Raw genomic sequence first — 24,736 nt, forward strand, 5'->3', positions numbered from 1 at the left:
TATATATTACTGCTTATTATAACATTGATCAATCACTGTTTTTAAGTGAAAGTGTGGTGATGAGGATGATCATGTGTTGTTTTTCGTAAATCATTTAGTGATTTGGGAAAAAACTAAATGGCCCTTGTGAATATGTACAAGGGTTTTGCAGTTTCAAACCATGGATTTGTGCAGGGTTTTCAAAGATGTGGCTATCAACTACTATATGTTATGTGGTTAGGGATCACTTTTTTGGGGTTGTAAAATTAATCTGTATAATATGAAAAGGTTTTGAACATTAGAAATACTATGGTAATGTGACATTATCAGTTATTGCTTGTCATAGAGTTGTGAATTGTTGTTTGCAAGTGGAGTGCGTGATTAACCAGCTTCTGGGGAGGGATGGGGGAATGATAAGCAGTTTATGTCACTTTAGCCATATACAAACTGCCTGAACTGAAGACACACTAAAGCTGGTGGAACGTCTGACAGTCCTAGGCAAACGTCTCTACCACTTAGACTACTGTTTAGAGTTACTGACGTAAGCGTGTATTACAACATCCTTACTTGAAATTGATTATTTGAGTGGTGATCTTTGCAGAGTTGTGTGTGAGTTTTGTATCAGGGAATGCAGGTGAAAGATCGTCATATTTCGTTGCCTTCATTACATCTCGTCCCCAGAAGTATTGAATCACGGTGCTGTGGCACTTAAGCATGTGAAGTATTGTTGCTATGGTGACCTGACAACACCCACCAGATTTTGATCACCTCTCTCAAATTTGTAGTGAGCTTCGCGATCGTGATCTGGTCGTGTATGAGGCAACTTTCTGGCATGTTTTGGGTATGACAAGGTTAGGTATGGAGGCTGCCTAAGTGTGTGCCATCAAGTTGTTCATACCACATGCCTGGAGAGTCAATCACAGTGAGCCCATTGGAAGCGAGTTTCCAGATATTGCCTGACAACCAAAACACAATATGGGCGGCTTTAATAACATGTAGGGTTGTCTATCGTAGTTTTGCTTCGCTGTGCTTATCCTCCATGAAGTTACTGCCTGGAGGCACTGTCAAGACCTAACATGGTATCTTACACTTATATTGATGGCTATGTTTAATTGTTTCTTGAGTAGACTTCTCTATTTACAGTAAATCGCAGGGGACAGACAATCATATACACACACACTGGTGTAACGCAAAATGATGGGAGCCCCCTGCAGAATGTGAAGAGGGGACCCTGAGTTTCCCACGTATCACCGATGTTCCTTGGTCTTGGACTGAATGGGAGCTCCATGAAGGGTTGAGGGACCCCTGATGGGTTGCCCCCCCTACACCCAAGGGGCTGCAGGGCCCTGTGCTATGCCCCTGGCCCTTTTCTCATGGAGTGGGATGGAAGCGAAGGGAGGATAGCACCAGTTCACCTCTTGTTTTTCGTTTAGTTGCAAGACTGGACCTGGTACCACCCATAGCCGCGCCATGGCAATGCCTCCTGCAGGACACAGTACCCTCTTCTGCAGACGTGGAAAGTTTCCTCAAATACACGGGGGGTCTTCTAAATGGCGCTAAAAAAGCAAGATTCTCGCGTTTGTAAAGAATCCTAACTGAAAAAAACATAACATATTTAGGAAAGGGTTGAAGCAAACATGGAGACAGGGGTCATCACAGATCCCGTTATGAGAGACTGTGATGGGCTCGCGTACAAGAAGGGCCTTTTAACAAACAGTCAGGTGAGGAAGGATTAGCAAAGGTGCAGAATTCTATCACATAAGCAGCGGGAAGGTTGAGATGTTTCCCAAGAATTAGCAACTGGTCCACGACATTGATTTGCCACAATAGCACATGCGTCACACAAACTTCTTTGCGAGACCAAACTTTATACAAGCCGGTCTGTTTCCATTTGTTTATTTTTTCAGTTTTTGATGGAGCAGATCTGTTATTACTGTGCCCTCATCTATCCCTCCCTCTCCAGTACCCCGCCCCCCCTCCGGGGATGAGTCTGTCCCCGAGGTGTGCGCGTGCGCATGACAGCAGATTGCACGGGTCCTTGTGAAAACGCCACCGGCCGCCCCGCTAGTATGTCTGTGCGTGACGGCGGGATTAGTTTGTCTGCACAGCCATTGGCGAGTCACGAGACGTGCTTTGATCCCAGAGGCACAGGCGCAGCCCTATTACACACCCCATCCCCCTCCCCCCAACCCCCCGCGCCTTTGACATCTTCCAGCTTCTCACCTCTCCCCTCGTGGTGTCGCAAGGTGATCCATTAGGGACGTCGTCACACTGGCAGTGAAAGAGTTTACACTACTCTCCGTAAACTACAGCACTTGTTTATGCGAATGCATTTCCTTAAATGGTGAGGAATGTTTTAATCAGAACAGTGCTGGATACGTGTCAATGCTGGAAACCTACTGTAGAGCTGAAAGGAAGACCCTGCTGCTGAGTGCTGGCACACCGACAAATGCCCCCAAGAGAAAGCGCAAAATGCAGCAGTTTTAAGCCCTGATGGACAGCTGGAGGAAATGATGCTCCGGGGCAAAGGCGTATCACTTCCGATGCCTCTGCCAACACGAACTGCAAAGGCATATAGTAAACACTGACTTAGTACCCAGTGACCAGTTGAGTGTTGGAGCATTTTCAACCTGCACTCACCCATCGATATGGCACCAACTCACCCCCGTCACAGACCTCACTCACTCACGAGGGGCAATAATTCCTGGAGGCCGCTGACAAATTTACAGGACTCTTAGTTTATTCCACGACCACCCTACAAAACACTATTATTAAACCGCCATGGTCCATATGGTGAATGCTTATAATTGAATGTATTTAATCAATATTTACTGAGGAATCAAGCATTCATTACCTGTGGATAAAGGAAGGAATGTCAACAATGAAAGGCACCACAATGATCATGTAATAACTATCTCGATCATCATCCCTAAAGAAATGAACACAGTTAATGTGTAAGAGCAGTGCTTGAGTGACAGTAAAGTGCTGTACAAAAATCTATGTAATGAGAACAAAGAAAAGTCGTGAGGTGATAGTGTAATTCTGGCGAAAGGTAAAAAACGTAAGGATGCTATAAGATCAATGAAGATCCTGATAAGATAGTGAAAAAGTCCCCTCTGGATGCCCCTAAGGAACTGATCCATATGGGCGTAAAAATACTATAGTCAAATGATTATGCCAAGCATTTAAATTGACTAACTTGGTTTCATCAGGGCGATTAACATTAATTTTTAACAGGGATCATCACAAAAAGAATTCTGTGTAGAATAAAATTGTAATAAATGCTGCACCTACCATGGTGACTTCTGAATGGAAAATTGAAAGTGATAAATACACAAATGGAAAATCTTACTAGAATCAATCAAAAACAAATTTGTTTCAGGAATTATAGGTGAGGCGTAACGAGGAGAAGTATGTTTATTTCTTCTCGTTTTTCCTCTTTTATGTGTGCTGCACATGTGCCTGCATTGGCGCTAGGCAGCACATTGTGCGCCAGAGGTGGGGAGAGGCATAATGTTAGATACAGTGTGTTCTTGCCCTTTCCCTGTCATGCAGCGCAGTGTAGTAAGGTGGCTTGCTGTGCTACATGCCTTTTTGATAAATGTGCCCCTAACCAAAAATCTGCCATGAAGGTAAGGTGAATCTACACAGCCCTACCTTTTTCATGAATATGGACCCCAATCCTTCTGCATTAGGACTATCAGGACCTAAAATAAGGATCACAAGGTCCTCGGTGAGGCTGAACTGCTACAAGACATTTGGCCGGAATTGGAGGAATGGACTCGACAAGGAGCAAAGGCAGATATGGTCCCCAACAACACACCTAACTCATCGAAACATCTAGCAGTAGTGAAAGAGACCAAGAGCAGTGCCCTTGCTGAAAAGAGTTTGATGTCGCTGAATGACTCAAAGGAAGGAGTCTGCAGATTGCAAATCACAAACAGAAGGTCCCAAGAAGACACCAGGGGCTTCAACTGGGCTGGATTTATCATGAGAATTGATTGATTACTCTATATTGATTGAATGCATCCAAGCATAAATATTTGCCAGATGGACTACTGGTGATTGAAAAACATGGTGTACCCATGTTATCCTCCGGCACAGGAAAGGCCACTTGCCGCACCAAGAGTATAGTAGTGTGACAAGTGTAACAAGCAAGAGTAGGACTTTATTGTAATCATAGAACAGATGAAGAAGCCACAGAGAGGACATTGGCCCCAAAGGAGGCAGCTGATGCAGACATATCCAACCTAGAGCAACCAGTGAAAGTACTGGACAGGTTACTACTCACCACATTACAAGCACAGATGCACTTTGCACACTACCAGAGGATCAAGGATTAAACTAATGCTCCAATAGTTCGACGACCCTGAACCCCAGCCAGGCAAATAAGGCAACTAGTTGCACAAACAAACTTATTTATTAAGAGTAGGGGTGGGTGATATATTCTGAGCCACCTGCATAATTGGCAGAATTTTGGCCACTCCGCGTTCCGCTTGTAACACGGAGTTCCGGCTAAATTTCGCAAAATGCCTTGTAGCGGAGTGTTTTCTCTCATGTGGCTCAAAAACAGTAATTTGGCGAATGCAAGCAAAATTTGGTGTCCCCTAGCTTGATTTTTGGTTGCTAGGAAGGCACTTGGCAAGACGTCTCCAATGCGGGGTGTCGTGACTGTTTGCAGTCAGAAAACCACCGCTTGAGTAGAAAATCTACTCGAGTGGCAGCAAAATCAACTCAAGAAGCTGCGCCTTTTGGCATGCCTCATGTTGCCATTTGTGTTGATTTTTCAGGGTGGAATGAGCTCCCAGCACTAAATCACAGGGGGAGCAGCATGATGTGCATATTTCCACCTGTTTGAGAATTCTGCAGAATCTCATGGAGTTTGTTTGTAACTCCACGGAATTCCGCGGAGTAAAAATTCATGAGTTCCGTCCAGGCCTAATTAAGAGTAGGAATTGCAAGCTTCTGTCATGTGTGACCAAGACCATAGGTAAAAAGCAAATATGTACATCTAAACAGTTCTGTTTACTTCAAGAATGTGACACCCCTACCCTCCTGTATTAGGAAGACCAGCATCCAAAATAGGAGGGACAATGTAGTGTTTATGGTGGAAATGAGGGAAAGGTCCCAACCAGTGGTAGCCCGTAAAGTGGCTGAGCAGTGGGATGGGTCACAGGTGCACACACATACTCACACTCACCCACCTACCTGCACACTGATTCGCACCCATCCATTCTCAAGAGCACGCACATACACCTACCATTCACAAGCACATACACGCGCACCCACCCATTCACAGCATGCACTCACAAATACACATACATTTTTGCATGCATGCATGTGCCCAAACACCAAACAAAATGGTACTTACAGGGCCACGGTGGTGATGGCTGGTCTAGCAGGAGGCGAATCAGAAGGAACCAGGAACTGGACCCTTTGGGGAGGGAAAACAAGAAGATCTTGCTGCCTCCTCTCATTGTCTGACCATGTCATGGGTAAGCCAATGAAAACAGGACCTTCCCTCACGTGTCACAAGAGAGGGATGGGGTCAGTGAGATTTGCTGACCCCACCCCACTTGCCCTGGGCACTTTAAATCGTAAAACTGAACAGCCCAGGTTTAAGTGTATCAGTGATGCACTCCCTCATCAGGATGGTGTTGTATTCATGGGGCTTTTCCAGGCTGAGGATGTCACTTCCTCAGGGCTGGGAAATCTTCAGCCCAGCAATGTTTGGCTCAGGCTGCCAGGCACTTGTGCATTTAGCACATATACAGCACCTGGCTACTTGACCCGAACACGATGAGCGTCTGTCAGGCGGACGTGTGGATTGTGAGCAGACTGTCATACAGAAAATCAAAAAATGTACAGTTCATGATGACAGATGATTTCAATGTAGAAGCAGTCTGTGGTGAAATTACAACTTCAGTGACTTTTACTTCCTTATTTCTTTACTAATTCAAGACACTCAAGGGGAAATTGCTTAAGAAGGGTAAAATGTGAAAACAAGCAGCCTCTTCAATCTTATGTCAAATCTAGGGCACATGCACATCAGTTAAACTGCAGTAATCGTTTAAGGCAAACAGCCTCTCTGTAGTTGTATCAGGCATTTCTAAAATGGGCAATATCTCTAAGTCGAAGAAGGTGATCTGTGCTACTGTTGCAGGCAGATCAGTATGCGCCACATAATCATTTCTTGCATGCATCCTCTCTATGCAGTAAATCAAAATGGATCCTAATCAACATTGAAGTAGGGACAGAGTGCAATTGATGGAATATTTTGTGGGTGATGGGGTCTTCCTCGTCGGACATTGCAACTATTGATCGGCAGGAGACTTTGGAGTCGGGTGGTTGCCATTAACTAGTGGTCATGTGGAACAGGTAATGGGGATACTTCAGTGCCGGTGGCAGCATCCCCATGAGGCTTGGTGGAATTACAAGGCGACCCAACAGCTTTTGTATTCAAAATCAGTGGAGAAAATGGGCCCAAAATAGGGATATTCAGGACTACCTCTGCAATCACTCAGAAGGTGTCCAGAAGAAGGGGCTTCTTGACAATACATCTGCAATCATTTGACGGGCCCAGTGAAGATGACGGCACTCATGGATTCCCTTGGACATTTGCAAGCAGGAGCTGCTGGGGTGTTGGCCTGTTTCGCTTCACCTAGGTGGGAGCTACATTCCAGTGGACTACGTTCTCCAAAGGCATTGCAAAGTAATTCAAAGCCATTTGAGTATTGCATCAGTTGAAAGTGCCCTGATGCTTGTTGGTCTATCAGGCTGGCAGCTAGTTCAGGTTATGTCATCGCTGAATATCCTGTAAATTAACCCTTTACTGAGTTTAATATAGCTGCAACATAATTTTGGCCCATCAAAAAACTGTGTCCTGCCTCTTATGTTATTTGGTCGACGTGTGATACGCCTACATGCAAGAGTTTTAATGAGCGTTGGGGGTTGCAAGGCTGTTGTGTTTCTCACAGTTACATTTCTTTGTGCCACCATAGCTTTGGGAGTTACAGTCAACCAGTGCTGCAGTCTGTGATGTGCAGTTCTACACTGTGATGGTATAAGGAAAAGCTGTTCAGGTGCCATGGGTGCCAACATCAGTGGGGCCTGGTTACTCGAGCCTCAGCAATACTCGTGCTGAGGGGCTGGGCCTTGTTAAAGCACACCAGAGCCCGGGCACACTTTCTGTTCATCTCAATTGAAACTAATCTAGTTGCTGCTGCCAGGCAGTATGACAGAGGAAGAGTGGGGGTCGAAGGCGTTGCTATGCCATTGGGCCAACACCACTTTAGGGGGTCTCATGGGCAGTCACGTTTTAGTAAGGTCTGTTGTTTAAGACGAGTGTGAATGTTTCACATTATCACTTGAGTGCTAACATCTGCATGTGAAATGCAATCTCCATACTTTCGCCACTTTACTGATTAACCTTTGATTGCTTCTACGAATAAGGAGTGAAAACCACAAACTGAAACTTGTACTTACATGTACATAATTGCCACGTTGCCTGGATGACACCATCAGCCACTCCTGGCTTTTCAGTTACTATAATGGTGCATTCTGGGACTTACAGTTTTTTAAATTTAATCGTTAAGTAGTGGCTGAAAATCCCAACATGCAAATTGTTAAAGGCTGGAAAGCTCGGGCTGTCTGAAGGAAGCATGCACGAAAGAAGGTCACTTGGACCCCACTTTGTTATACAAAGTGGTTTAGTTTATTTCCAAAACTGTTTCATTCGCATGTAAAACCAAATATAGTCAGTGTTCAACTGTTGTAAGTAAGAGTACTTTTATTGTCACATCATGCATGAAAACAAGCTCTTGCAATGCCATGGGTTTATTTTTTTAAGCGTTTTTACAAAAAATATTTGTAGTTACGTTTTTTATATAAGTAAAACTATTTTTATGATGGCTTATTAACAGGTAAAGAAGATAAAGCGGGGTAAATTTTTAAACACAACACAAGCAGGTTGGAATATTGGGAGTGTGAGTGGCAGCTGGTGGGAGTATACAACAGTGCAAAAGAAAGTAAGTGAGTGTGTGAGTGAAAGAATGTGCGAGTTTGAGAGATTGTTGGTGGATGCTGTATGCTCTTATGACCAATTGTAATGTTAGATGCAGTAAAACTGCTGATGATCTAGGCTATTGTGGCTCAGTTAGACACTTGACGAGATTCAGCTATGTTTTCTTGTGCAAAGTCACATGTGTTGCTGGCGCTTACTTATAGGCGAGAGCCTGAATTTCTTACGGTTTGCCAAGAGGGGTGCACTGGTGGGTAAGTGCAAGATTGGCTGACCATCCTTGTGATTCCTTCATTCCTTTCTCCGCAGATGCGCTGCTGGCGGACCTCGAGAACACAACTTCACATGTGTCGAAGCGGCCAGTGCTCCTCACCGACTCTCCCAACAGTTCCCACGTGGACCTCAGTCACATCAACCAAGTTTCCCACACGAATGGAGTGAGGAAGGACAACATGGAGCAGAGGCCGCTCCCTCCTCCCTACAGTGCCCCACAGGTAAGACAACTGTTCACAAAATGTGACAAGACTAGCATGGCCTACTAAACGTATTTTGGTGCCCTAGGTTTGGCACATGATATTTTGCTCTGCTTTTTTATGTGAGCCACTTCAGAACTGCTGCAAAACACTTGTAAGCCACATGTTAGTGGTGCCAGCAGGTGGCACCACAGGTAGCGTCTTCGTGGTCTAGGTACAGAAGAGGCCTCCTTCAGCTTGATCTCTACCTTATGGTCTCATTTATTCAGGCTACACAGCACTATAGGGTGGGGCAGGCTCTCTGCACACTCTTTGTACAGATGTTCCAGAAAGTCAATGAATGCCACAGGCTCCATATCAGGATTGGGTCCTGTCACCAGATGTACCCTGTCGCCATTCTTTCAATGGCTGCAGCATGACACTGTGGGAAAAATAAGACTTACCCTCTGATTTCCATTCAGCCTCCTGGTTAGATGTCACCCCATCCTCTAGACACAACGAAAGGGCAGATGACAGCGTATGCTCAAGGCTATGGTTTCTCAAGCAGCCCCGCACCAGAGAGACAAAAGACACCTGTACCAGACCCTTGCAAATGGAGTGTTGTACTTGCCCCAGCCTCTTTCTGGTGACAATGTTCACAAATTTACCACAGATTTAATGTGGCATTTTTTGTATTTTAATAATACCACATTACTAGAAATAAGTGGAATGTGTAAAATGTGCACTGGTCTGTTTGTCATATTTACCATATGCTTCTAGTACTTGAAATTAAATATGTATACTCGTTTAGAACATGGGAATGTTGGCAGCTCCATTGAAGACAATGAAGTAGCTCTGGGCTTATAATTGTTTTTATAAACCTTCTGCTCAAATATTCCAATGTTTGTCTTTCTGTTTTGCCCTTATTAATTTAAAACATTCTGGGGGTCATTCTGACTCCGGCGGTCTTAGACCGCCGGGGCCAGGGTCGGCGGGAGCACCGCCGACAAGCCGGTGGTGCCCCGCAGGGCATTCTGACCGCGGCGGTAAAGCCGCGGTCGGACCGGCAACACTGGCGGTCTCCCGCCAGTGTACCGCCGCCCTTTTGAATCCTCCAAGGCGGCGCAGCTAGCTGCGCCGCCGAGGGGATTCCGACCCCCCCTACCGCCATCCAGTTCCCGGCGGTCCGCCTGCCGGGAACCGGATGGCGGTAGGGGGGGTCGCGGGGCCCCTGGGGGCCCCTGCAGTGCCCATGCCACTGGCATGGGCACTGCAGGGGCCCCCGTAAGAGGGCCCCTACAAGTATTTCACTGTCTGCTTGGCAGACAGTGAAATACGCGACGGGTGCAACAGCACCCGTCGCACCTTCCCACTCCGCCGGCTCGATTACGAGCCGGCATCCTCGTGGGAAGGGAGTTTTTCCCTGGGCTGGCGGGCGGTCTTTTGGCGACCGCCCGCAAGCCCAGGGAAAAACTTAGAATACCCTCCACGGTCTTTCGACCGCGGAGCGGTATTTCGGAGGGGGGAACTCTGGCGGGCGGCCTCCGCCGCCCGTCAGGGTCAGAATGACCCCCTCTATCTTTAGTGGGTGGAGTGTTCTAATAGCCTCATAGCCCTTCTGCCTTGGGCTATACTGGTTGTTAAAGGCCCTCAGCCTCGCTATAGGTCCTCGCCTGCAGCTCAGGCCTACAACTCAGGGCCTTTAAAAACTGGCATAGACCCTAAGCAGTGGGCTACAAGGCTATATTGAGCTGACTGGCATCCGCACAAGAGTCACAGATATCCCTGCCAGGGTTAATGGAAGACTGCGAGTCTTCTGAAACATAATCTTGCAGGGGCAGTGGAGGATGCAGCAGGCCATGAATTCTGACCCATAGTGGTTATAGCAATTTGTAAACATACTCCAGATTAGAATGGAATGCCGAGAGCTCCATTGAAGACAGTGTAGTGGTTCAGGGCCATAATGGCTGTTAGAGGCCTTCTGCTCCAAAGTTCCAGTGTTTGCCTTTGTGTTTCCCCCTGTTCATTTCAGAACATTCTATACTGAGTGGGTGGAATGTTCCAATGGCCTTATAGCCGATCTGCCTGGAAACACAAAATACTCACACCTCAATTTAGAGGATAGTGCTTAATCCAGGAGAAATACCCTTATGCAGTTTTAATGTTGAGGCAGTAGCGGCGTGTTTTATTACTGCTTTCCCGAAAATCCGTGTTCTAGAAGCTCTGAGATAATCTGCTTGCACTAGATATGATTGGTTCATAAGTATATATAAACAGAAAAATGCAAAAGATTGATTGCACTACTCCCTGTATTTTCAAAGAATTTAAATCTCTGTTTCGCATGGCTAAACATACATCTGGAGCTGGCAATTTACATTCAGTAAATGTCCTATCTAGTGACCGAAGTAAGTGAGTTGTCCCCACACGTTCCTTTTCTAAAGTGGTTCTCACCCCATTACATTTTTTAAAGCAAAAAAAAGCGCTAAACAATGCATATGATAGCACAGCTTTCTACATAAATTATTAAAGGAGCCATAGGTTTAAAAGGCAGAGATTTAAAAGGATTCTGGCTAAGCCTTGTAGTGCTATGCACACAAAAGCCAGGCATTGTCGTCCTATGCCTTGAGCTTCTTAAGGTACCCTGCCTCAAAGTTTGGGTTCAGTCTCAAACACCCCAGTACTACCTTCGAATGCTGGGAAGAGCGTCTTTGGCCCAGGTTCATCCTGACAGCCTGTGTAGCATCATATCCCCCTGAAAAGTCTTAACTTCTGTACTATTATTATAAGTCAGGGGCTATTTCTGATGACCAGGTTCAGATTCACACTCTACCTACAGCCTCACACTACCAGTGCACATTCACACACACAGAGCACACTGCTCTCTCTCCCCGTCACTTTACTTACCGGCCTCACAGTGGTGGGCATGTCTACGTCAGAGCTCCTGGCTCCCACTAGTGACCTCGTTACAGTTTGGGGGAAGGGGAGGGGAAGTTGTAGTTCTCACTGCCAAATGTCACACTGCTGCTCGTGCCATGGACGTCAATTCAGCAACGTCCCAGGACTAGCGGAAGTGATGTCACATGCCTTGTAACTCTGATGACTCACACCCTAGACCCTCAACTGCACTCTATTTGCTGCTAAGGGTGTAAGAGAATAGTGAGGATTGCAAACCACAGAAAGAAATCGTGGCTTTAAGAAAGAACCTCGATTACGCCTTCTTGGCTCTCGAGACTGGGAGTGGCAAGGGCAGAGTCAGGTATACAAAGGGCAAACCAGAGCTTGTCCAGACTACCTCTACTCACCCCAAATGCACAAAACACATCCTGCTCCAGGCTTAGGTGGACCTGTCAGATCTGTTCGTATGGCTCAGGTCAAAATGTTGATGCCGGGGCTCAATTTCTTTTTCATGCAAGCAACACCATATCAATGAAAAAAAAACATGCTTTCTGGGGAAAAAAAGATCAACTTCCCAGAAGCGTCTGCATTTCACGCGATCTATTGGTGCAGCTGTCATTCTGCTTCTTCAGAAACGCACAGACAAGACCTGCTCCTTTACTCGATAAATCGATTTTAGCTGAACGCTGGCACCCTAAAAAGCTCAGAGCTCAGTGACAGGAGGCCGGAAGCCCTCTAAGCTCAGAGCGGGGCAGCATTAACAGCAGGTTCAGATTCAGCTGTGAGGACTGCAGAGGAAACCCATGGTAGGGTAGAACCAAGGCAGGGTGGTTGCTGGATGGACGCTTTTATGCTTTGCTTCGTTAAGGGCCTCCTGTCCACACCCCATGTACTGAGCCAGGATCTCAGGTTCAACCAGTGAGGGGATGCAGGTGATCTGCCAGTGTTGGGTCGAAAACATGGTGATTTATAACATGAAGTGCTGGCTAAAAGGCCTGTCCCAGCCCTTACTCTGCCCACTTAGATAAGAACTGCATGTAGACAAGGGCGACGGCAGAACATTGCCTTAGTCTCTAAATGCTCAGTGGACATACTGGCAATAATTACAGCATGTGCACCTGAGCTGCAGCAGTGGTGGTGGACTGGTGGACTGGTGGGTCCTAGGTGGGGCTCTGCCCTCCATGCTCTAACGGACAAGAGCTGTTGATATGAGGTGGGGAGCAAATACCCATCATGTTGCAAAAATGTCAGTGACGATGACTCACAGTATATGGCGCGGTAGTGAGAAAACTGTGGGATGACAAGAGAACATTTGAGCTATTTTAAGCAGCGTATTTGAGGCTGATATAACAAGAAAACATGAGTGTGATAAACCACAATAACCAGCGTATTTGAAGGCGTGAATATGAGTCAGGGTGCCCGGAGAATGTGTCAGTCAGAGCAGTGCGAAAGTCAAGATGATCCCTGAATGAGGGGCACCGAACAAAATGGGACGCATGTTTGCCATAGTGTTCTGAAGTGATCAATTTGTAATCCCCAGCCACTATGTAAACATATTACAGCTTGTATAACCTTAAAAAGTAGGCAAGAGTGACAGAAAAGAGACAGAACATGTATATTTACCTTTAAGTATGGTCACTAATGGATTTTAAAAGGTGATCAAGGTCTTCCTTCTGAGTGGGCTGGGCGATTCCAATGCCAGTGGTATCTGAAATTCCGGAATATATGTATGTTTGTATGTCTATGGTATTTCTATTGGGTTGTTGGGGTGCTGTACTAGGCCAAGGGCAAGCATACAGTCAACGAGTGTTAGGAGAGGTATCCGAGTTGTGGACTGTTAATGCATTGTTATGTAGTGGTCTTTAAACATGGAGCAGTGCTTGGGTGGTCCTAATGGATGCCGGAATGTTCTTTCAGATCCTGGGTATGTAGATTGAAAAGGCCTGCACCCTTGTTTTTAGTTTTTTACACTTCTTTGGCTGATGTTGTCCTGGCTGCTTTTTGGAAGAGAACTAACAGAGAGCTTTTTTGCAAGATAAGTGGAGTTCTGGTCGCGGGAGCATTGTAAAGGATGGAGCTGGTTTTTGAAGATGGGGTGTGCCAGCAAAGGGAGCCAATGGAGGTCCATCATGATTTGCGTGATGTGATCATATGTCTTCAGGCTCTGGAGAAAACGTGCTATGGCGTGTTGGGGTGCCAGTGTGGAGTCTGGGATGTCATGGAAGAGGGCGTTACCACTAAGTACGAGGACTTGAATAGCAGTTCTGGAAGAAACGGCTTCACTTTCTTTAAAGGAGGGAACTGGTAACAGGGATTCCTTAAGGGTGGAGTTGGTGTCCAGTGTAAATTCAAGTGACTTGGCATTCAGTGAAAGTGGGGTTCGAAGCTATAAAGTTTCATGTCATTGAGCCAGGTCTGAGCTGTTTCTTGTTTGTTCTTCTGGACAAATAACAAGAATTCTGTCTTGATTGGGTTACGCTTCAGGTACAGATGAGCATTCAAGTCTGGATAATGTGCATGTAGTGTTTGAGGTAATAGGTGTCTTATGTAGAATAGACTTTCAAGTACGGTTGTGTATCAATGACATATTGGTGAATCTTGACGTTTTATTTGTGAGTAGAGCACCAAACTGCTTCACATAGAGGTTGAAGATGAAGGCAGGCAGCAAGAACACCAGGGACATTGGCAGGTGAATGGGATGCTTTAGGCCCTGGAGGTACCCTTGTGTTTAAACTGGTGTTAATTGGAAAGGTAGAAAAAGAACATGTGACGGACGTTGCTGGTAAATCTCATTGCAGACTCCAGGGTACATAAGAGGGTGAGCTGCTTGACTGTATTGAAGGATGCTGAGAGCTCCAGTAATATTAGGAGGCAGGGGTCATCTTCATCTGTGGTCAGGATAGCATCCCTTACAATGGGTAAGGTAGTGATCTCTGTGCTGTTGCATGATCTGAAGCCAGACTGGTAGCCATGCAGGAGATGGTTATCATTTATGTGATCTTGGAGTTGAACACAGATTGCATTTTCAATTATATTGCCCATGAATAGTAGATGAGTGATGGGATGGTGATTGATGAGGTCATCAAGGTCTAGTGTAGTTTTCTTTAGGAAAGGGAGAATCTGGCCTCTCTTGAGAGCTTCTGGCAAGATGCCTTGAGTGAGTGAGGCATTGACAATTCCAGGATGCTGGAATACTACACTAGTGTGATGCTGCCCCTAAGGGTGCCCTTAGAAAGGGGGAGGGTAATCTGGGAATTCCTATTACATCCTCATTTGCTGCTGTAATTCTCAATGTTTTTGCTATTTCCCACTCAGACGATTTACCAGTTTTAGGCTGCTGAATGTCCAGGGAGGAGGATTAGTAGGGCAAATTGGCAGTGTGGCATTCCCACATTTCTTGTAAATTCTGATTCGCTTAGGAATTACTTCAGACTTGTAATAGAGGATAATAAATACAAAAAGTAATGACAAAGGTAAATGCATTTGCCAATTGTACCAGATGTTGAATCTTAAAGCCTTGTTGTTTTGTTACAGCTGGGAAGCCTGTTAAGCCTGTCTTTAATTAAAAAATAGTAATTTAGTAGGTCTCGGGTCCTGCCTGGGAAGGGTTTAAGCAAACAGAAGTTTCCTGCTCACTGTCTTTGCCAAGGTTGACTGGCTCAGTGATGGGTAGAAGACCTGAGTACTTGGAAGTTATTGGATTTTTCCATACACCTCTACGATAATTTGTACAGAGTGAGTAACTTACAACGGTGTGTAAGGGGTATTTGAAGCATTTGCTTCACCTGAGGATTCAGGACCAGTGAATCAAGGGAGCTGGCTGAATTGGACTGGGCACAGCACCACCAGAGAATGGAGAACAAGGGGTTCAATAGTGTGTGGCACAGTAGCATAAACAATACTTCTTATAAACGGCGTATAATCCAGATGAAGCAAACACAAAGAAGAATTGTATTTTCCCTGTACCTCAGAATAATAGGTTAAACGGCAACTAAACTAAACAATGGGACCTGTGTTCATACTACCCAGAAGTGCCCTCCCACCCAAGTTGTTTGGTTTCTTGGCACACAATTTGGAGCCCTTGGATGAGATGGAGCTTTAAGAGCCAGAAGTGGTGAGAGGAGAGGTTTAGCACTTTGAGGGCCCCTTAAAACGAACAAATGAGGCAAATGTTTGAAGAAACAAGATGTGTCAGTCAGTGAGCTGGTGGCTCTGGGGGGTTGCTGGTAGCAGAGTTGGCAGGATGATAACTGTTAGGTTGTTATGAAAAATGAATGAATGCAAAGTGAATAAAAAGTAATGTCCGTGAGAGTGCCCAGAAGAGTACACTACCAGAATATTGAAAAATATTTTGATCTAAATATAAGTGCATATAGGTCAAAAAAGTATACACAACTGTACATTACACTACTCCACATATGTGTACTTTTACAGTACATATATAAATGCGTTCACTGAAAAAATGTTAAAGTGACGTTATAGTGAGGTATGATAAAAATATCTTACTTTACTTTTAAAAAACCTTCAGAAATTCACTGAAAAAAATGAAGGTCAAAGCGATGTTATGTTTAGGTGATAATGTAAGTTGAAATGTAACATTTTAAACTCAAGAACATTGAAATTCACCAGTTATCATTAAATGAAGTAACTATAACCTGTGCCCTCACCACGCACAGCAATGTCACTAATTATATAATTTCAGATGTCATCAGTGATGTTATCAATGACATCATAGAACATGTCATGAGTGATATAATATGTGAGGTCATGTGTGAGGACATAAGCAGTGCATGGCAGTGCTGGTAGCCAATGTGTAGTTAGTTGTACATGTGTCAGATTTTCCATAGAAAGAACATTTTTTGTTTTACTAAATAACTTTGTGTCATTTGATGAATCTTCACAAAACCTTCCAATAAAAATCCATCCACTTAGCTCCTTCCTGGAAAGTTTTGGGGTGATCTGTCAAAGTGGGGACCCAAAAAAAGTGGGCTTCCAAATCACTAGTTTCCCATGCAATTTCCATAGGGAAAATTAGACAACAATATAGAAAACGGCTGAACAGAATTACACCAAAGTTAGAAGAAATTACTTTGCAAACCCTAAAAATATATTTGAAAACAAGTGAAAAAGGGCCTTATGGGCTTAAGCATGAGGGGCTGACTGCCTGCAAAGGGGTGGGTGTAGTGCCTAGCCATACTCCAGGTCCTGTAGACAATCACCACTGTGCATGACTAAAGGCAGAACTGGCTATCTTTAAAGGGTGGGGCATAGGCACTAGTGCTTAATGTGCAGGGCTGAACGGCACGTGCACCAGGAACTGTCTGCTATCAAATATTTCAATGCAGATCCTGGCCTATAGCAAGCCCCCGTATCCATCCACCATTGTGTACAGCTGAAGGTTGTGCACAGCGGCAAATGGCCACCCATGGAGGGTTTTGCACTGGACCTGGCTGAAGACCATGTCCTGCAGCCAACGACCACTGCACACAGTTGAAGTCTTGCACATTGGGGATTTATGACTTGTGGACTGTTGGGTGTAGCATCTGTTTTTTTGCCAAGCCTTGCGGTCAGTCTTCACTGTGCATTGTCAAAGGCTGTACAGAAGAGGTTGACTGCTTGTGGAAAGATGGGCTCATGGCCCAGCTGTACGTCAGGCCCTATGGCCAGCCCCCATTGTACTCAGCTGATGGACATGTGCAGTGGGGATTGACTGCCAGCAGAGGATTTTCCGTATGATCTGTCTGAAAGCCAGATCCTGGAGACAACTCCTGCTTTATAGAGCCAATGGCTGTGTGCCTGGGGCTTGGTTGCTCTGAATGGGTTGGGCACAGAGGCTGATCGTATCATATATCAGCTGTACAAAGCAGATGATGGAGTATTTGTAACACTGTTTGATGTCAGTGATATTATTATTGATGACATCAATAGTATCATTTAGGATGTAATTTCAGAGGTCAGTGTTTTAGTAAATTATATAATTTAATATTTGATGAGTGACGTTATATGTGAGGTTGTAAATAGTGCATGATATGGGCGCAAGTTAAGGTTTTTAACCTAATCGCAAGTGGTACATTTCTGTGTTTTTCTAAAATGTTGCTTGGTTTTTTTCAGTGAATATCAAAGTTTACAAAAAAAAAAAAAAAAATCTTAGAGGCAGAGCTAACCATAACAATACTTCAACCTTTATTTGTTGTTAGTAAAAAAAATATATATAATATATATGCACAGCATAGTAAATCTGTATGTCATAATATTTTTGAATATTAATATTTTTGCAGTCTAGTTCTGTTTCTGCATTGTTGGTGTGTCTCTCACGGTTGGTATTATTTGCCCTACTCATTGAGAAAAATGTATGCCCCATCGAGAACTCTGTGGCACACATAAAGGAACCTGGAATATCGTAATGTTTGTCTCAGGATATGCAGCAAAATGTAAGCTGGATGGCACACATAGGTTGTGGATGCAGGTGAGCTTTTGACTTTCACGGTTGAAAGGGATATAGTGACAGACAGCCTGCCATAACTCTAGGAGGGTCCTGTCCTCTCCAGACACAAGGTAGGCCCTAGATCAACAGAAGATCTACAGAAGACTCAACAACAACACAGTCTCTCTCCATGGAATGATACCTCAAAGTGAGCATGAGAGTCTGGATAGTGGGTTTCTAGTCTAAAGATGATGGACATGAGGTGGCAGTCAATACCATGGACAGCCAGTGTCACGGTTTAGGGTGGGTCTGATCAGGACTCTGGTTTGGGCACCCCCTGAGGTCACAGAATATCTCAAAGAGGTAGTGTGCTGGGGCAGAAGAGCAGCTAAAGGCATACACAGGAAAGGACAACTATGGACAGGCACAGGAAACAGGAAAGTAAAAGCAGAGCAACCTTTGTGTGAAACGCATTACTAATGGACAAACACACTGGGTTACCACTAAGGTTGTACACAGGGTAGGGCTCAGAAATTCCCCAGCAACAGAGAATGTCAATGCCTCTGTGCAGATTGCTCTTACAGATAGTCACCCCGCAAGTCCCATAGAAAGGAGGCAGCAGAAGTGATTATGTCTCTGGACCATTAGAGCACGAATAAGGATTGTACTTACATATACAAGACAAGCCCCTGTGGGTCTAGCTGGAAACACAGTGGCAATTCTTGGAAAAACAGCAATAGCACACTGTCACTGTTAGGCACTAAAGACTATGGGGGTTATTACAACTTTGGAGGAGGTGTTAATCCGTCCCAAAAGTGACGGATATACCACCAGCCGTATTACAAGTTCCATAGGATATAATGGACTCGTAATACGGCTGGTGGTATATCCGTCACTTTACCGTCACTTTTGGGACGGATTAACACCTCCTCCAAAGTTGTAATAACCCCCTATGTATAACACTAGACAACGTACGGGCTGGAATTGCCTCCTGGAAACCAGGAGTCAACCCCAGTACAAAGGAAAACACTTATACACAGGTGAGAAATGATAGTACACTTACCAGACACAAATACCCAAGAGGAAACTGAAACAGAAGGAACAAACTAGGAGCCAGAGGCAGGAACTGGGAACAGGCTCAGGCTGAAGCAAAGGTAGAAATAGGACTGGAAAACAGAGCACAAGCTCTGGCTGGAACAAGCAGAAACAGGAATGAGAAACAGAGAGCAGGCTCTGGATGGAACAGACAAGGACAGGGCTGGAATACAGGGAGTTCGAACAAGCAGGAAACAGGACTGGGAAACTGAGAGCAGGTTCAGGCTGAAACAAGGCAGGAACAGGACTGAGAAACAGGGAGCAGGCTCTGGAAGAAGCAAACAGGAACACAGCTAAGAGACAGAGAGCAGATTCTGGCTGGAACAATCAGGAACAGGGCAGAGAAACAGAAAGCAGGTTCAAGCTGAAACAGAACAGGAACAAGACTGGAACACCATCCGATAAAGGGTCTGGAACACAAAGGAATTGAACTCCAATGCACGACAAGGATCTTGAGGGAATGGCTGCTTATAAGCAGTTCCAGGCTGCAGCAAACCCCAGGGGGAATCACATGACTGTGCTGCACAGGAAAGGTCTCGGGTGTGTGTAGTTTCAGACACTCGCAAGTCTTGGAGGAGAGAATCCAATAAAAATGAGCAACTGGACTTCTCTCATAGAAAACAATGTATTGCAGTCCCAGGAGGCAAATGTAATTCTACAAAAGCATACCATAGTGAAAAGGGAAACAAACGGGAGTCAGAAAGGGACTCTAGATGAGTGTTCAATGTGTTTCCCAGGCTACAGACAGTCCCTTTACAGCGCCCCCTAGAGATGGGACGAGAGAGCTGTAACAGCCAGGCGTGTGGGCCAGTAACCACTAATTTCTCCCCAAGGAAGACGGTCCAATCCCATTTCCAGATGAAGAATATGGAAAATGTCAGGAAGCCCTTGGTGCTGGAAGCCAGTCTGAACTCACAGATCCATTCATATTTCGCTTCCAGGTCTTCAACTCTAAGGTCTTCCTAATGCTTTGCCAACTTCTGAAGCATGGCCTCAATTACTGCAGCTACACTCCAAGGGACCTACCTGCCAACCTACCATGGCAGGTGATGGGCTCACTCCTCTGCTCGAAATTGCGTGGAATGACACTGAAGTGAAAGAGGATGCTTTCCAGTATGTTCACTCTGGGGTGCTAGCTAAACCACTGACCCACAGCACATGTGCCTGACCTGAGCATGACTAAATGCCTGACCCCTTTATCAGCCCAGTGGCATCTCACACAAGTGGGGCATAATTATCTGGCCCTCCCATAGGCGGCTTGGTGCTTGCAAGGTGGCAGGAAGTGCCTGGAGTTCTCTGGAAGACAAGCCCTCACTCCACTCATAGGCAAATTCTGATCCCTGGGTGCTATGGCAGGAGATGACATGAACCAAGAGTCATGAGACTGGCAGACGCAGCCACTGTATCCCATCCGGCCTCACTGCACCCTTCGCACTGTCTGGAGGGCCATTTTGAGGCCTTTGGCTCCGCACACAAACTGGATCCATCCTGAAGCATGGATGAGCCAGACGCCAAGTGCACTAGCATCTCTGGCTTTCCTGTATCCCCCCTTGTATGCAGCGGGCCTACAGAGAACACAGCAGCAGGCAGGCCTTTGGCTGAGGCTTGCCCCTCTCCAGAGGATGCTGCCTGGAGATGTGCTGGGAAACTGAAGTGGTAGTTCTCTCCCTTCGAAGGTACGAGTATGATACTAATGTCTTTAGCCATATCTTACTAGGTAAACACTTTCAGTAACTTAGACTAAATGCTTCCTCTGACCCTCTTATTTTTAAAGCTTTCATTATTTCTTGAACTCTGTGGCTATAATGAACGTGGCTTCAAATGTTTGTGCCATGTTTGCCACATTTACCCTGTGCTGTTTTTTGGACATCAGAAGTTGTCATGCTGAGTTGTTTTAAAACTCATATTATTACACGTATAAACGTAACTATAAGCCCAGTATTGCAGGGCTGTTGCCTAAAAAGCCAAGGCTGACTAAACTTGGCAAGAGTGAAATGGGGCCATTTGGCAGCTGACTGCATCCTCCAGACATCACTGACAATACTGTACTGTTAACGGGCGCTACATCTTGCAATTTATTTTGTGTTTTGTGTGGCTCTGATGTAAAAGTGCTTTTGTGCAGCACAGCGTGACTAGAATGAGTCAACGTACTATCACAACACTGTTGTGACAAATGTGATATAAATATGTGCACGTGTCATCAACATTTCCTGGCAGATCTAATGATTTATCTTGAGAAAACGTGCGTTGTGCCTCTGTGTGAATGCTTAGTTGTTTGACTTGCCTTTTACTGGGAGCTGGCACTTTCTGTGTTATCCCTTCTGCCCTCAACGGTCTACTGCGATGATCAGAGAACAGTTATCACTGCCGGCTGCCAGGAGCGTGGCTTCAGAGGGGGTGTTTGGGGTGTTACAACTCCTTAATAAATGCATTTTCAGATGAATAGTTGGGTACAGGCGCTTTCAGTCGGGTATGATGAGGTGTCTGTCGGTTTTCGGCTCGGATTTTTGCAATGCATACCCTGACAAAAACACACTCTCTCTGGCTCTCATCTCGTTTTTGACAGTCCCAATTTTTTTTTTTTTATAAAATATTGTGTTTCTCTCACTCAGGGCCCGATTTATGAAAAGATAGCGCCGCCTTTACGTCATTTTTTGATGCAAAAGCGGTGCAAACTTACAAAAAAAAATACGCATTTGTCTCCCTTTTTACTGCCACCTAAGGCACTCTCATGCACCCTACTTGTCGTAGAATATATTTTAACATTATAGGCCAGCGTGATTGTGGGGAAATCTAAAGCTTACACCCTGCTCCCCCCAATCCTAATGTCCAAGCTACGCCCAAGCACAGATAGGAGAGTGCTGGTCTTGTGCCAGGGTCTCCAGGTTTACTTTGATGTGAACTGGCATTAGGGTACCCTACCCGGCCCTCTGCTAGCACTGGATCTGCGTTGCTGTAGACTACGATTAGACTCTCCAGGGAGAGAGGCGTGGATGTTCAGCATTGTACCCATCAGACCTGCAATAGTTGTTGCAACAAGCTGCACTTTGTGCGTTCCATATTTGTTCATAGTCTCAGCTAAAATGCCATACAATATCTACTAAAATTACCTTGTTTCAACAAACATAAATTCTGAAATGTAATATGAATCTAAAAATGCATCAACATAAAAAAAATTGTTGAGATCCATTCCTTGTGATCGTCCATGCAGACTAAACGTAGAGTGCTACTGAAAGATAACTTAGCGCTGTATCAGTCCTATGGCATAATGCCAAGAGCTCTTTATAAGTCATGATACCATGGGACTTAAACATGGGCAAAAGTATTTTCCTTCGCAAGCCCACTACTTTTTATGTAGAAAAGCATAAAATGTGTAATAGTTTCAAAGTCTTCCATTTTACAATCATAAGTGAGCCTCAATATTCTCTTTAGGACACTACTATGCAGTTTATGCGCACACTAGTAACATCCCAAGCGGACACCTTATTCACCACGTGTGCCGGACCTGAGGTAAGATGTCCTCAAGATAAGGTTCAAAACCAAATTGGTATGATACCAGAGTATCAAAAGCAAAATAGCACCTGACACAAATATTGTATCCTAGATATTATTGCCAAAACTATCACCCCATTGAAATGAAAAGTAAAGTGATCTACGCCAATGGGACAATATTTCCGCAAAAGGATATGTAGGACACAATGGGGCATATTTACTATTATTTCAAGGAATGCAGCACAGCAAGGAAACTTGCAATCTGTTGCGTGAATGGGAGAGAACAAAAATGCTCCATATGTGCAAATATATGGAGTATTTCTGCTCTCTCGTACCATTGGCTGTGTGCTGCTTAGCGCCAATACAGGCACTTTAGTACCATAGTGCATGGGGGCCTGTGTTACAGCCACAATCGTTTTTTTGTAGAAAGAGACACATTCCTGCACAAAAACAATCCAAAGAGGTATTTTCCTATTTCTAGGTGTGAAATAGTAAAGAGGATAGAAAGAGAAAATAAAAAAGGAAAAAAAAATGTTTTCCTCCTTGTTACACCATCCTCTGCAAGGCATACCTATTTGACACAATCCCAGACCTACAAACCTTTGTAAATCTGGAATTGTGTCAAATCCATGGGTGGATGCACGGGAACGCCCATGTTCTACCCATGGAATACTCCCAGCTCGAAATGCAAGGAAGCATAGTGCAAGCCTCTGCTTTGCATTACATTAAATTACAAAGCTGTGCAAGACGGTGAAAATAGCTCTTTGAATGGCTTTGTAAATCTTACAGAAGTTTTTGTGTTGTCCTTGCGTTGCTTTGTGCGGCGTAAAGACAAGTCAATGGCTAAGTAATTCGGTTTGCAGGCCGGTTGGTGCAGCGGACCTGTTTGGGTCCTACGGCTAAAACTGCCCGAAGGTAGTGACCCGCTGTCCGTGGGAGGCCCAAGCCTGTAAAAATGAGGCGCACTGATTGTCCGGCATGTTTCAAACTGGCCAATCAAGTGTCTAGGCAACGAGCTTTGTGGCACTTGAAAAGAGGTGCTGGGCGCTGGGCGCCAGCCCCAGAATTCAAGCAACCATCACAATTTGAGGAGGACCACTGTGATCAATACCATTGGTGCCTGGGATTGCCAACTACCAGAAGCTGCACCCTTTGAAGCACCATAAAAGGCCACGGGCAGTGACGCTGGACCAGATAACAGGGACAACATGGCCGCTGAGTAGCCAACAAGGCTGAGTGCAGGGACGTGGAGGACCCGGGACTGCCAAGAGCTGACAGGTCTAACAGGCACTTTTTTTTGTTAAATAATGGAAACTCCATAGCGTGAGACTTCAGTGCAATGAGTTGCCAGTGTAGGGTCCGAGGCTGGCCCAGTGCACGAGTCTCTATGCTCATAGTCTATACATAAGCAAGAGGTGGGGATACCGCTGAAAAGACGTGCCAGCTCGAGCTAAATGCTGGGCTTTGACTGAGCTTGAGGTCCTCTTGGAACCTTGTGCCCAAATCAAGTCGAGCTTTCATGTGGTTTCTGCTTGGCACCCTCTCACAACCTTTAGGCACAACAAGTTAAACACAAAGCATTAGCATTTGAATTAAAAAGAATAGACAGACACCAATTTATTGGCTGATTTGTATAAAGTAAGATCAGAAAATCTGGGATTAATCTCGGCTTTTCCATTTAAACAAATTGTGTGATCTTAGACAATTATTTTATTTCACCAATCCCCCTCTTTCTTCATTATCGCCAAATGAAAGCACCTTCAAATATGTGCTTTCAGAATACAAGCTGAACAAACGTATTGTGTTTCATTATAGCCATAATATTGCTCTATCTATAAGATTGTGGGCCACATACAGGATGCACATAACAACTGACATGCCTCTCAGTTCACTAACTGAATTGTTGCCAGGGCTTGGGGGTGGGGGATAGGCTTGGTTCTAAATAAATGTTTAAAAAATCACTTTAACAAGTCTCAGCTTGCGCCTTTTTAAAAAATTGTAATGGTAATTTGAAATAGTTTTACCTGATGCTTGTTGCATGATTTTCAAGGCAAATGTTTTCAGGACTCAGCTCATGCACAGGCTCTTAGAGCCAAGCATGGCTACAGTGGCGGCTGGTGCTTAGAGGGTGCAGGGGTGTTGACCCACCAGCACCAGCTCTGAAGACTGGAAAAGCTGCTCTACTAGCAGCAGAAATTACTTATGGCGATTAAGTGATGTGTTCGGCTAGTTTGGATGTTTCTTTTTGAGTTTGAGGCCTGTGTACTGACTGCACCATAGGGGCAGGGGTGGGTGGTTAGTGCTGAGCTCCATGGATAGCTTCTAACCACACCCATCAGTTTGGTTGGTTCGTGGGCTTGCCTTTTAAAATTTGCTTGA

At 45.0% G+C, this 24,736-nt stretch overlaps 1 protein-coding gene across 2 annotated transcripts in view; it reads left to right on the forward strand.

Annotated features, from left to right (window-relative positions):
- TGFB1I1 (transforming growth factor beta 1 induced transcript 1) overlaps positions 1-24,736 on the forward strand; it is a 137,058-nt gene that overhangs the window by 44,777 nt on the left and 67,545 nt on the right. For both annotated transcript variants that reach the window (XM_069244423.1, XM_069244424.1), the window contains one exon: positions 8,309-8,493. In XM_069244423.1, coding sequence (XP_069100524.1) covers positions 8,309-8,493 — 185 coding nt within the window. The remainder of the gene's footprint in view (positions 1-8,308; positions 8,494-24,736) is intronic.

This window comes from Pleurodeles waltl, chromosome 7 (assembly GCF_031143425.1).
Source record: "Pleurodeles waltl isolate 20211129_DDA chromosome 7, aPleWal1.hap1.20221129, whole genome shotgun sequence".
NCBI lineage: Eukaryota > Metazoa > Chordata > Amphibia > Caudata > Salamandridae > Pleurodeles > Pleurodeles waltl.